The following is a 13,466-nucleotide window of genomic DNA, read 5'->3' as shown; positions in this document are numbered from 1 at the left end:
CTAAAGAAGCTATACTCTGGTTTGGCTTCTTGCTTCAGTCATGGAGAAAGATGCCTGTATAGAGGATCAGGAAAATGGCAATATCACTGGGCACACAGTGAAGGATTCTGTAGTAACCTCTGCCTACCGATACACCAAGGTCAGGATTATAGTATGCTGCTTAATCTCCAGTTGTGTCTAGGGCTGCACAATATTTGGTGGGGGGAAAAATATAACTTTTTTTTCTGTTGCAATATGTGTCTTCCAGGAATTTAGGAATTTTCACCATAATAAATGATGCTCTCTGATAGAAATAGAGCTGTTATTGAAAAAGAGATGCACAAGTTTTTTTATTGTGCAGCCCTAGTTTTGTCCAGTTATACATGCAACATGTATTCTGTTACATAAGTAATGCAAGTTTAAGAGTCTAATAGTCTAAAATGCTGGTATTTATTATGTAACTAGGGGTCAGCTATTGGAACATTATTGCAATACATGTTGTATAATAAATAATATTGTAACATTTATTTTTGAAAAATTATTACTATTACTAAAACTATTATTAAATATTATTATAAAACTATTATTAATTCCTAAATAAGATTTATTTTATCATTTTTTTTAACAGGAAGAGCTGTTGGAAATCAAAGAGTTACCAATCTCTAACGAAAGACCAGAGTGTCTATCGGAGAAATATGACAGGTAATCTTTTATGTGATCTTGGTACAGTGAGGAATTTAGTTATATTTTCACACATTAAAATCTATTAATCAACTTATTTAGTGTTTCTTTGATTCCTGTGTATACAATGCTTAGTTTCCAGATTATTCTGAAATGAGTGGCTAATCTAAAGTACTAATTTGTTGTTTAATTCTATAGCGATGGTGTGTGGGATCCTGAAAAGTGGCATGCTTCACTGTACCCGTCAGAGCGAAACTCCCCAGTAGATGGATACAAGAGAGACTTTGCTGAAGATAGGGTGTCTTTGAAACGCAGAATTGCAGGTAATTTTTCCACTATGGGACTGCTGCACTCTTACTAATCTGAATATTAATGACATTTCTTTAAGGATAAACTTTAATGTTAAACTTATGTTTTATATGAATCTTTCCTTCTAGACCCAAGGGAGCGTTTAAAAGAGGATGATTTGGAGGTGGTTCTTAGTCCACAGCGCCGTAGTTTTGGAGGTGGCTGCCAAGTGGCACCTACCTCTTTGGTCCGGCGTCCTGTCAGCCCTCTGGAGAACAAGGAGAACGAGTCACTCCGTTTGGGTGGTACACGACGTATTGGAAGTGGCCGCATTATGGCGACACGTGGGTTTGAGAGGGACTCGCGGGTGGACAAGGAACGAGAGAGGGAACGAGACTTTAAGGACAAGAGATTTAGGGTATTAAATTTAGTTTCAAGTACTAAGGCTTTTTCAGTGACTAGGCGTTTTAAAGTAACAAGTGGCTAATTTTAGTGCAAAGATTGTGGGTGGCTGCTTATACAGTGCATCTGGAAAGTATTCACAGCGCTTCACTTTTTTCACATTTTGTTATGTTGCAGCCTTATTCCAAATTGTTTTATATTAATCTCTTAATTCAAAAATCTACAAAAATACCCCATTATGGCCATGTAAAAAAGTTTTCTTGAGATTTATGAAAAATTTATCACATTTACGTAAGTATTCACAGCCTTCGCCATGAAGCTCAAAATTGAGCTCAGGTGCATTGTTTCCACTGATCATCCTTGAGATGTTTCTACAGCTTAAATGGAGTCCACCTGTGGTAAATCCAGTTGATTGGACATGATTTGGAAAGGCACACACCTGTCTATATAAGGTCACACAGTTGACTGCATGTCAGAGCGCAAACACCAAGCATGAAGTCAAAGGAATTGTCTGTAGACCTCTGCGACAAAATTGTCTCGAGGCACAAATCTGGGGAAGGATACAGAAACATTTCTGCTGCTTTGAAGGTCCCAATGAGCAAAGTGGTCTCCATCATTCGTAAATGGAAGAAGTTTGGAACCACCAGGACTCCTTCCTAGAGCTGGCCGGCCGTCTAAATTGAGTGATCGGGGGAGAAGGGCCTTGGTCAGGGATGTGACCAAGAACCCGATGGTCACTCTGTCAGAGCTCCAGCATTCCTCTGTGGAGAGAGGGGAACCTTGCAGAAGGACAACCATCTCTGCAGCAATCTACCAATCAGGCCTGTATGGCAGAGTGGCCAGGCGAAAGCCACTCCTTAGCAGTGTTGGGAGTAACGGCGCTAAAACTAACGCCGTTACTTTTTTTCAGTAACGAGTAATCTAACTAATTACTCTGACTGTAACTATAACGCCGTTACCATTTCCGACACCCCGTTACTGCACGTTACTTTAGCCACACTTTTTTTTTACTTCGCTTTGCCCTGGTTAACCCCTCCTCTGTCCGGTGAACTTGAGCTTCTGGCCGCTGTGCCTGTGGTTTGGCGTGGTGAAGTGAGGCACAATTGTGACAATTTGCGTGCTCTAATTAATTCAGTGATTGCCTTGGACAGCCCAAGTTCCGAATTAAGGACGTTAAACTCTTTTTAGCTGCTCCGGTTTTTGTGGTGCTGCTGCTTTCTCTTTTAGAGAAAGCTCCTATTGGCTCCTATTTTTTATTTTATATAAAGCTCTGATGTGATAATCACAATGTTGCTAAGTAACCAATTATTATTGTTCACTACAGCGAACGAAATGGCGAAAACTGAAAGTGAAAAAAACATTTGTGTTAACTGAATCTAATAAAAAGGTAATTAAAAGGAAAAAACATAACTATCTCGAACTGTATTTTGTGTTTATAAAACTAACTAAAACGAACTGAAATTACAGATAGAATACCCTCATTTTCGTGTTTAATTTATTTATAAGCGCTGTTGTACAGCGGAGTTGTACAGCGGGCGGTGTTGTGCCGAGCGCGCGGCACCTCGTGGTCCTTTAGTTCTTGTGTAAAGCGCTCTCGCTAGCAAGCCCACCCTAAAAACTTACTGAACAGAAAAAATAAAAACAAAATAAAATTAAACTATAATAATAATGAAAAATGTAATCACGTAGCTCTGGGCGCACGTGAACGCCTCCGCGTTTGACTTTCAGCATTGTGTGTAGCTGTTCTTAAAAAACATTTAAATTAAATAATAGTTCTATGCTTTTATGTTAGTGTTAATTAACATAATTCTGATTATATTTCGCTCATTCAATCAGCCCAAAAACAGACAGTTTATGGGGCGGATCGGGTCCGGCTCATAATGACAGTTCATGGTTCAGGCTTGGGCAGAACGTGCACGGGCTCCGGCTGGGTCGGGTCGGATTTTTTGCGCCCGATCTAAGCTCTATTCCCTTTTGGTGAAACTGTTATACCATTTTAACGGGCATTAAATTGTTGTTTTTGTCCAATATTTTGTTTTGTTTATATATACATATTTCCTTTGAGTGTGGCTTGGTTTGTTTAATTTCATCCCCAGACGCGTTTTTAATTTTTTTCCGTTTTTTTTTCAGTATTACAAGTTCATTTTCTTTGGTTCTGTGGAGAATTTCGTTTTGTTTTTTGAAATTCGTTAGATTATATTTTTGTCAACATTTTGGGTTTATTTTCGTTTGTTATTTTTCTAATAATAATATTAAATGCATAATTGATTTCCTTTTTTTGACGGGCGAATAATAAAAAGTAACGCGATAGTTACTTTTACTGGTAACTAATTACTTTTATAGTGGAGTAACTGCGTTAGTAACTCAGTTACTTTTTTGGAAAAGTAACGAGTAACTATAACTAATTACTTTTTCAAAGTAACGTGCCCAACACTGCTCCTTAGTAAAAGGCACAAGGCAGCCCGTCTGGAATTTGCCAAAAGGCACCTGAATGTCTCATCAGACCAGAGAATTGTTTCTCATGGTCTGAGAGTCCAAGATTCAACTCTTTGGTGTGAATGTCAGGCATCATGTTCAGGCACTGCTCATCACGAGGCCAATACCATCCCTACAGTCAAGAATGGTAGTGGCAGCATCATGCTATAAGGATGTTTTTCAGCAGCAGGAACTGGCAGACTAGTCAGGATAGGGGGAAAGATGAATGCAGCAATGTACAGGGACATCCTGGATGAAAACCTGCTCCAGAGCGCTCTTGACCTCAGACTGGGGGACGGTTCATTTTTCAGCAGAACAACGATCCAAAGCACACAGCCAAGATCTCAATGGAGTGGCTTCAGGACCACTTGTTGAATGTCCTGGAGTGGCCCAGCCAGAGCCCAGACTTGAATCCAATTGAACATCTCTGAAGAGATCTGACAACGCCTATGCACAGACGTCTCCCATCCAACCTGATGGAGCTTCAGAGGTACTGCAAAGAAGAATGGGCAAAACTGCTGTGCCAAGCTTGTGGCATCATATTCAAAAAGACTTGAGGCAGTAGTTGCTGCAAAGGGTGGATCTACAAAGTATTAAGCAAAGGCTGTGAAAACTTATTAAAATTAAAAAAACAAAACTCTCAAAACTTTTTTCATGTAATCATAATGGGGTATTTTGTGTAGAATTTTGAGGAAAGAGATGAATTTAATACAAATTGGAATAAGGCTGTAACGTAACAAAATGTGGAAAAAGTGAAGCGCTGTGAATATTTCTGGATACACTGTACATTGTTCTACTATTTTATTCTAAAAATTAATTTAGTAATTATTTTTGTGACTGCCCTACCTTTTTATTATGTATTTAATCACTTGATTTAACTATTTCTTTCTATTTTAGAGAGACTTTGGTGACAAAAGAGTGTTTAGTGAGAGGAGAAGAAATGACTCTTATGTTGAGGAGGAGCCTGAATGGTTTTCTGGTGGACCAACCAGCCAGTCAGAAACCATTGAACTCATTGGGTTTGATGATAAGATTCTAGAGGATGACAAGCGGAGGCCTAAGCGCTCCAGAAAGAGGACTGAGTCTGTAAAAGAAGGCATGTAGAGTATTTGGTTATCCCACTTATTTTCTGGCTTTAGTGTATCTTTAATTTGCATACATTTTTTTTATTGTTTCTCTTGCTCTGTCTTGCAGTTGAGTGTAATGGGGGTCTTCCTGAGGAGCCACAGTTGGTTCAAGAGACGGGAGCTGATCAGGAAGTTCCTCATTCTGGAGTTCTGCCTGAACAAACTGCTGGAGAGTTTGACTTCAATGAGTTCTTCAATCTTGAGAAGACTATGCCTGGCCTGGCTTCGGTAAGATATGGGGTGCACTGCATGCATAAGGGTGTTGGGCAGATTTTAACTGAATCAAAGCTGAGCACATCTAAGGTCTCTCATTTGGGGTTTTCTCATTCACAGACCACTTGACACTGGGGGGTGCTCTGTGTTCTATTGCATGTATTCAGTTTTTCGCCTTTTGTTGATGTTGACATTGTGTGGTGTGATTTGTGTTCAGAACTGTTTGTGACTACATTGAAAGTTGAAAATGTTTGGTAGAGAGTGAAGTTGTGAAACAAATTTATGCCCATCAACTGATCCAGGTTATGTTTAGTTTGAGTTCAGGCTTTACATTCACCCTGCCTACTAAGCTGTAGGGGGGCTTTATCTGTGCTGTCTGAGGACTGCAATAAAAAGTTGAAGTTGGTTTTTTATTATTATTATTTATTAATTTTTTTGGATTGTTTTGAGTTACCTTTTGCCAAATGCCCACTCTCCATTTACCCTCATTGCTCTAAACAGCCTGCAAGCATCATCATGTAAGTGTCCTCTTCACCCCACCTCCCCCACCCTTTCTTGACTATTTCTTTATGCTAAAGTGCTAAACCATGTTTTTCTTGCTATTTTTTTTTCTTTTAGATGATCGAAGATGTTCTGGGTGAGGGGCCAGTGACCGCCAGTCGTTTTAGCCGTTGGTTCTCCAGTAATCAAAGTCCTTCTGGTAGCCGTTCTAGCAGCTTGCGCTCCACCCCACACGAAGAGCTGGAAAGACTAGCTGGTGATTTGAACACTCTTCCAGACACACATCAGTGCTGCATGCTTACTACTTGAAAATTGTTTCTTTTTGTAAATGTTACTTTCTTTATTTTTTTTTTCCGTATGTGTATTAGGTGTAGACCCACGCAGCAGCTCTCCTAGTCAAGGTCCTACACCCTATTTTACCCCTATCTCTTCAGCTGAGCGAAAAGAAAAAGTGGACATTTTGGAGTTGCTCCATAAAGCCAAGGTTGACCTTAAACCCCTCCTGTCCAGCTTAAATGCCAACAAGGCCCGTCTGAAAGAGAGCAGTAAGTTTCTTCCTGTCCAACAATTTTAAATGTTATTGTTTCTGGACTGATTAACCAAACTCTAATGTATTTTATTGTTCTGTTGTAGCTAATTCTGGAGTGGTGTTATCTCTGGAGGAGGTGGAGGTTGGTTTAAAAGGGCTTACTGTTCGTTCTGAGCACCCTCAGCGATCTAGCCGACAGCCACAGAGTCAAGGGGGAAGCACCCCGTTCATGGCTGAGCATCTGGAACAGGCTCTTACGGGAGTTTCTGGGGTCAAACCCCGTCCTCGGGATCCTGATATGTCTGCTTTTAATAAGCTGGTCAGCAGTATGAAGGCAAGTGGAACGCTGCCCACCCATCCTAAGGCCAACAGCAGCAGCAGCAGCAGCGTAAGTGTGGAGGCTTATGTTATCGTTTGTGCCGGCTTGCGTCGTCATATGCATGTCAGCATGCTGCTTTGTCAGGTAAAGCTGTCTGATGTGTGTGTGAGAGGCAGGTAAGTGTGTTTTGACAGTGAGAATGTTGCTTCCTTTGTGGCTGAATAGATAGAGGTTGGAAGAGTGTTGTGCAATTAGCGTTTTGTATTGGATTAATGATGGGCATAAATTTGTATTTCACTGTGTGTGGGTTTAGCTTATCTGACTGGTAGCAGTTACATTCAGATGGACTGAGTTATGTTTTATGCTGAAGGGCTGTGTGTTTGCCTAATGCTTGTGCTTTGTTCTGGAGAGTTGTTAAAGAGAAAAACCTATTTGTTTGATAATGTAATGTGGGCATCACCACCTCTGTCTGGGCTAAAGACTAAAGTGTAAACAAAGCTATTTTAGTTTTACTTGCCATGATTTTGACTGCATTTTTTCCATTAAAAGTGCTCTGTGGCAGGCATTTGCACCAATCCAAACCATCCTGCACCCTTTACTCAGAGCCCATTACAGCAATGGCCATTTAGTGCTGACCAGCCCCTCCACCAACATGCGCAGTAGAGAATGGGTCTTAAAACTAAACTTGTACATATAGTTCTACTTAATGGTATACAGTTCCACTTATGCTTTCATGTTTTCTTATGGGTCATGGTCAAACACTTGGTGCGATGCAAATGCACATTAATATCCAAAAATGTAATTCTCAATGGCTCAAGAAATGTAGGCCAGTTTACGGACACCATTTCTTAAAGATGTTGTGCTACTTGAACAGATTGGGCAGTATATTAAACAACTTCTGCAAATTAAACTCAATGTTAACTACTGCATGCTGGCCAGGGTTCAGTCTCATTCATAAGATTCTCTCTATACATAATATCTTGTATCTGCTTCAGCCCAGAAATTCCACATCAGTGCGTCTCTACTACAGGGTTTTATTTACAGAAGCCCTGAAAAGTGAAAAATTATTAAACAGGCTAGTCCATTCAACCAAAACTCCTTTGCAGCAACTTGTCAGTGTTTTGTATCCTGGTTCGGGGGTAATATTGATTTTGTAAATATTATGAAATTGCTCTCTCCACTCTGCACGGATGGTTTGAGTTTGTTGATGTGGTGCATTTGTGTTTTGTTTTTGTTTTTTTTCTCCCCTCTTCTCCCTCCTCCTCTTTTTTTTATGCACAAGTCTACAGGCTTTTCAGGTCACATTGATGGAGTTGGATAATTTCGGGTGCTTCACTGTGTTTATGCTTAATTAAGCGTTTACCTTGGTTCCTCTCTTGTGTGTAGTTGCAGCAGGCATCTGATCCTGTGATCCTGAGCTCCTTATCCGAGGCTCAGGTACCTGTCCCGCAACAGAAAAACATTTTCCAGGTGAATATGTTTATCCAGTTTTATGAGCAGTTTTGATGTGTTTGATGTTTGATAGTGGAATGTTGCAGTATGGTATTGGAATTGATACAACATTGTTGTGTTTTTCTTGTATTTGTGATACTCCTCAAACTATTAAACACCTCTTAGTAGACTGCCCTGCACTTTTAACCACCAGAAATAACTTTTTATAGGGTTACAAATATGAAAGAATTGTTTAAAAAGATTCCACCAGCTAAAATACTTAATTTTCTGAAAGTCCTTCATATGAAGACACCAATTAAAGTCTGTAATGCTCAAATCATGAACATTGTCGTTGGCCAACATGTTGCTGATCTGGCAACTTGTATTTGTGTTGTAGGAGTTGTTGGGTGTTCAGGGTGCTCCACGGGCAGGTTCTCCACTACTGAGTGGTCTGTTGGCGAGTACTGATGCCCCACCTATTCCTGCCCCTGGTTTAATGCACCACCGTGGCTCGTCCCCCTCTATATTCTCACAGAGACCACCCATTCAAGACTTCTACACAGGTTGCATGCAGCCGGGAACAGGTTTGAGAGCTTGGCTTGTGGTGTATGAAATAGTTTGATAAATGCAGATAAATTCACCATTTTGTTGTTAACCAGCATACAACATTGGCAGTTGCTTTTAAGACGCAAGCTGTGTTTTAATGTGCAAATATTCCACCCAGGATTCCATGTTGGTCCGCAGCAGATACTTGCGGATCACATTCCTGAAATGCACCGATCCATAAGTCCTGGACCCACTCCACACCAGGCAAAGCTTTTTTCTTTAGCAGTGTGTTTTTAAATACATTTTTTTTGTTTTGTTTTCTGTAACATTTTTTCACAGTCTGCAACTGTCTTTGTAGTTAAGAGCACTGTCTCTGGGAGTGGACCAGGCGGAACTGGACAGCTTAATGTTCCAGCAAGATCTGGCAGTACATGCTCGCCATCAGTACCAACAAGGCTACAATAAACACAGTCATGATAAAGTCTTTCGGAACAGGTACAGTGTTTTCAAGGTTTCTAAAGAACTTAATGTGACATTTGCCGCAAAGACTAACTTTTTGATTGGTTTATGGGTGACGTTTTTGTAATTGTAGACAGCCAAGGCTAAACCGATCCCCTGGCCCCAACCCACCAGGCAGGAATTCCCCTGTTGCTGCAGTCACTAGTATGGTGAGTTTACTATAATCACAGTTTAGCCCAAAATATTTGTGCACTTTAAGACATTTTAATTACATTTCTATACCTCATAATTTATTTTTTTTTTTAATTTTTTATTTTTTTTAACATACTCACTCATTTGTTGCGGTGACCCAAAAAATTTGACCTTGCTTTAATGCGAGCTGGGGCAAGAAGGTTTGCTGTGTCTGTCAGCACAGTGTCCAGAGCATGGAGCAGATACAGGAGATGGGCCAGTACACCAGGAAACCTGGAGGGGGGCCGTAGGAGGGCAACAACCAAGCAGCAGGATCACTACACCCTCCTTTGTGCAAGGAGGAACAGGAGGAGCAGTGCAAGAGCCTTGCAAAATGACTTTCTGCAGGCCACTAATATCAATGTTTCTGCTCAAACTGTCAAACAGACTCCATAAGGGTGGTATAAGGGCCCGCCGTCCACAAGTGGGGCTTGTGCTTACAGCCCAGCACCGTGCAGGACGATTGGCATTTAATAGAACACTAAGATTGGCTGATTCGCCATTGCCATCCTGTACTCTTCACGGATGAGAGCAGGTTCACACTGAGCATGTGTGACAGATGTGATGGAGTCTGGAGATGCCGTGAAGAATGTTCTGCTGCCTGTAACATCCTCCAGCATGACCGGTTTGGCAGTGGGTCAGTAATGGTGTGGGGAGGCATTTCTTTGAAGGGCTGGACAGATCTCCATGTGCTCGCCAGAGGTACCCTGACTGCTGTTAAATACCTGGATGAGATCCTCAGACCATATGCTGGTGCCTTCTGATGCAAGACAATGCTAGACCTCATATGGCTGAAGTGTCAGCAGTTCCTGCAAGATGAAGGCATGAATGCTATGGACTGGCGTGCCCATTCCCCATACCTTAATACAATCCACACATCTGGGACATCATGTCTCGCTCCATCCACCAATGCCATACTGCACCATACTGTGTAGTAGTAGTAGTAGTAGGGATGTCGTAGTAGTAGTAGTAGTAGTAGTAGTAGTAGGGATGCCTAAGTAGTAGTAGTAGTAGTAGTAGGGATGCCTAAGTAGTAGTAGTAGGGATGCCTAAGTAGTAGGGCATTAATACAGGCACGTTGAAGCCACACACACTACTGAGCCTCATTTTAACATTTCTTGAGGAATTTCCACTGATGTTGGATCAGCCTGTCATTTGATTGAGTATGATTCCAAATCCAGACCTCTATGGTATCTTAACATTGGTCATTTTTGTTTTATCTTTTTTTTTTTTTTTTTTTTTTTTTTTTTTTTTTAGCAGTGTATATACAATGTAATAAGGCATGAATCCTGGTGCAAACTCTGGTCTGAATTTTCAGGTGTGAACACCCTTAATCATAGAATATTGTTGTTAATCCAATTCATTTTTTAATAACTAATGTGCATCCATTTGACGCCACTGATTTAAATCTAAAGTTATCCTTTTTTTTTCTCCCCAATGTCAGTAAATCTTAAAAAGGATAAGTTTAAGCAAAGTGCTTAATTATGATTATCACAATGTTATTTTAATGATTAATTTAGCTGTTGACACCACAAATTTTAATGTTTGTGTTAATAAGCCCAGTGTATACAGTACCAACAATCTAGACTTGTATATTACTTAAATCAGCCATACTTGCATGAAAAACTATAGTAGTGGAGTCCACTGGAGTAGATTCTTAGCTTTTGAGCAGTAACTGCTCATATATGCAAGTTTAAGATGAGATGTTCTGAGCTATGTTGTCCTTTCTGCAGCTGTCCCCGTCGTTTACTCCCACCTCAGTAATAAGAAAAATGTATGAATCTAAGGAGAAGAGTAAAGATGAGCCAACAAGCAGACCAGGGAGCAAAGAGGACACTGCTAACTCACAAGAGGGTAAGAACTACATTTGGCTAAATTGAAAGGTTTGTGTCCCTCCCTCTTTAAATTAACAAGTAGTTACAATTGTTTTTGCACTTTTTTTTGTGTTCAAGCAGAAACTCCTTCCCCTAGCTCTTTCCTTGAAGGCGTGGACTCTAGTGGACATCAGACAGGTGGAGTAAAGGCTTGTTCTACTCCAGTGTCTGCACAGAATCGCCACTCTAAGGACGCAGAGCGAACCAGGCCCAGCTCAACTACCGGGCAGCACACTCCTGCCATGCTGTCCCCAGGTGCCACTTCCACTTTTCCTAGACCAATTTACCCAGTACCCCTTTTGTCTCATGTTCCACTAGTGAGGCCCCCACCACCACCACTTCATCCCAGTGTGGTACAGAGGATGCTTGCTCAGGGCATACAGCCTCAGCAATTGGGACCGGCATTGTTACAAACAGGTATTTTATTTTTTTACCTCTATTTGTAATTGTCACAATGGATATAAATGGATTTGTGTAGGCTTTTTTAGAAATGCACAATCTTTAGGACACAATGTTCATAAAAGGTCATTTATAGTGGTGAATGTGATTTAACAGTAAATAATGTATTTCTCCTTTGACAGGAGTGTTCCCTCAGACTGTTGACCTGTCCCAGTTACAAGGTCTGCCCCCAGCTCTATTAGGCCAACCTCTGTATCCATTGGGCACTACAGGGCATCCCCTTATCCCCCCAAGAGCTCCTGGGACACACATGCAGTTAGTCATGCAACAACAGAGACCAAGTAAATGCTTAAATTTTGGAATTTGCAACAGTTTATTTTTTCCTAGACTTTACACACATGCATGTCGCTTGGAGTGGATAGGAATTGCACAGATAAGTGTAATTAAAATTTGCGTTTGTCTCTGCAGGTCTGCACACAGGGCCGCCTGGTGCCCCCCAAACGCAAAGTCACGGTACACATCGGACAAATCATTCCCAGCGGAGAGGAGGGAGCCCACCTCTAGGCCTGGCTAAGTGGTTTGGATCTGATGTACTGCAGCAGCCTCTCCCTTCCATGCCTTCAGCTAAAGTGATCAGTGTTGACGAACTGGAATTCCGCCAGTGACCTCATCCTGCAGCCAGTCATCAAGAGGAAAGACTTCCCCCTCCCCACTGTCCTGTTTAGTTTGGGAAAATGTGAACTTTAATTTCTACTATAATGTACAGATGACAGAGCCTTGTGTAAAGCCTTGCAGTTAATGGAAGTTGTGAGAAGGCCTACAAGTTAGAAGAAAGGGATAATACCAGTTCTGGACGTTTTCCCTGTCACTCTTGTCCTTTCAAGTAATGTAGAGTAAATAATTTGTTTTTTTTGTAATCTTTTCAGTTTATTTGCAGTAAAAAGTAAATAATGTATAGGCCATAATTGTACAGACTATGGGAATAGATTTTTTTTTTGTTTCGTCTTGCCCTGTACATAGCTTTAATTTTTTTTTTCCGTTTGTCTTGCTGCGGGGAAGTCTTGAAAAGCAGAGAATGGGGCACTGAATCTTTTCTTTTCTTTTTTTTTCCACTTTCTTCTTGTTACTCCCCCTTTTTTTTGACTGACCCTGGTTTTGACTGAAGTGGGGTTCTGCATTTCCCATCCTCGAGTTTGGAGTGGGTGGGAATAGGCTGCACTGCCGATTATTGGTTTGTTGGACTGTGATGCCTGCAGTTGAACGTTGCGCACTTGATTCATTAGCCCAGCCTGAAAAGTTGGACAGGAGTGGCTGAAACCACCAGAGCTGAGCCCAAGGGGGTGGTGCTGCAGAGTGTATGTGCCTTTTTTTTTTTTTTTTTTTTTTTTTTTTTTTTTTTTCCTCCCCTTTCCCCCTCCTTCCTACTTCCATCCCTTCCTTCATAGTCACTGAAAGAAAAGCACTGCTCTGAGTCACGTTTGTTTTAGGGTGGCAGGGGTTCGATTTGAGATGTGCTATTAATTTAAAGAAGCACAAATAGAAGGAAAAAAAATAAAAATAATATTCACAATTTGTTTTTTGTCTTGCTTTTTGTTCTGAGATGTAGTTATAATAACCTGGGTTATGGCTGGCAAAAAAACTAATCTTGATTTAATTTTATGGATCTCTGAAAGGGTGTAATTGCATTACTGTGGTATGTTATGGACATTGAGCTTAAAGCTATAAGAAGGACAACTCATCAGAATTAAAAAACTTGCATGGAATATTAGGTCATTATGACCTTTTACCATCATGTAAACAATGTGGATTCACAGTCAAAACCTAAAATGAAGACTGCTGGACAGGAACTAGTGGGTTTTTTTTTTTTTTTTTAATAGTAATAGAAAAAGCATACCAATAAATGTTTCTAGGTGCACTTGAGACAAATGCCTGTAAAACTAGACAGTGAGTTTATTTTCTTAGAAAAAAAATTGCAGAAAATCTGATTGCTGGAACTGCTGGTAAATCCTGGC

General features: G+C 40.7%; 1 protein-coding gene across 3 annotated transcripts; it reads left to right on the top strand.

Annotated features, from left to right (window-relative positions):
* The first annotated feature begins 6 nt into the window (after nt 1–6).
* eif4enif1 (eukaryotic translation initiation factor 4E nuclear import factor 1) lies at nt 7–13,024 on the top strand. 3 transcript variants are annotated; one of them, XM_022675730.2, is made up of 18 exons: nt 7–139; nt 608–681; nt 859–983; nt 1,098–1,366; nt 4,723–4,921; nt 5,020–5,180; nt 5,784–5,922; nt 6,035–6,211; nt 6,300–6,580; nt 7,901–7,984; nt 8,343–8,529; nt 8,670–8,755; nt 8,850–8,986; nt 9,084–9,159; nt 10,915–11,035; nt 11,134–11,472; nt 11,637–11,795; nt 11,923–13,024. In XM_022675730.2, exons 1-18 carry the CDS (start codon nt 41–43, stop codon nt 12,117–12,119), a joined length of 2,910 nt encoding a protein of 969 aa, XP_022531451.2. In that variant the 5' UTR covers nt 7–40; the 3' UTR covers nt 12,120–13,024. The 3 variants fall into 3 exon arrangements, with proteins under 3 accessions (XP_022531451.2, XP_049335654.1, XP_049335653.1); XM_049479697.1 differs by having other exon boundaries at nt 6,300–6,583; nt 11,137–11,472; XM_049479696.1 differs by having other exon boundaries at nt 6,300–6,583.
* Nucleotides 13,025–13,466: the final 442 nt, after the last annotated feature.

This window comes from Astyanax mexicanus, chromosome 5 (assembly GCF_023375975.1).
Source record: "Astyanax mexicanus isolate ESR-SI-001 chromosome 5, AstMex3_surface, whole genome shotgun sequence".
In the NCBI taxonomy this organism is placed as follows: domain Eukaryota; kingdom Metazoa; phylum Chordata; class Actinopteri; order Characiformes; family Acestrorhamphidae; genus Astyanax; species Astyanax mexicanus.
This window is presented reverse-complemented; position numbering and strand designations above follow the sequence as displayed.

Bases quoted from the DNA above. Each gene is read 5' to 3' on its own strand.
- eif4enif1 (XM_049479696.1), top strand. From the start codon at position 41: ATGGAGAAAGATGCCTGTATAGAGGATCAGGAAAATGGCAATATCACT. The intron at 6,212-6,299 runs GTAAGTTTCTTC...GTTCTGTTGTAG, and splicing joins GGCCCGTCTGAAAGAGAGCA to CTAATTCTGGAGTGGTGTTA. The intron at 11,473-11,636 runs GTATTTTATTTT...CTCCTTTGACAG, and splicing joins ACCGGCATTGTTACAAACAG to GAGTGTTCCCTCAGACTGTT.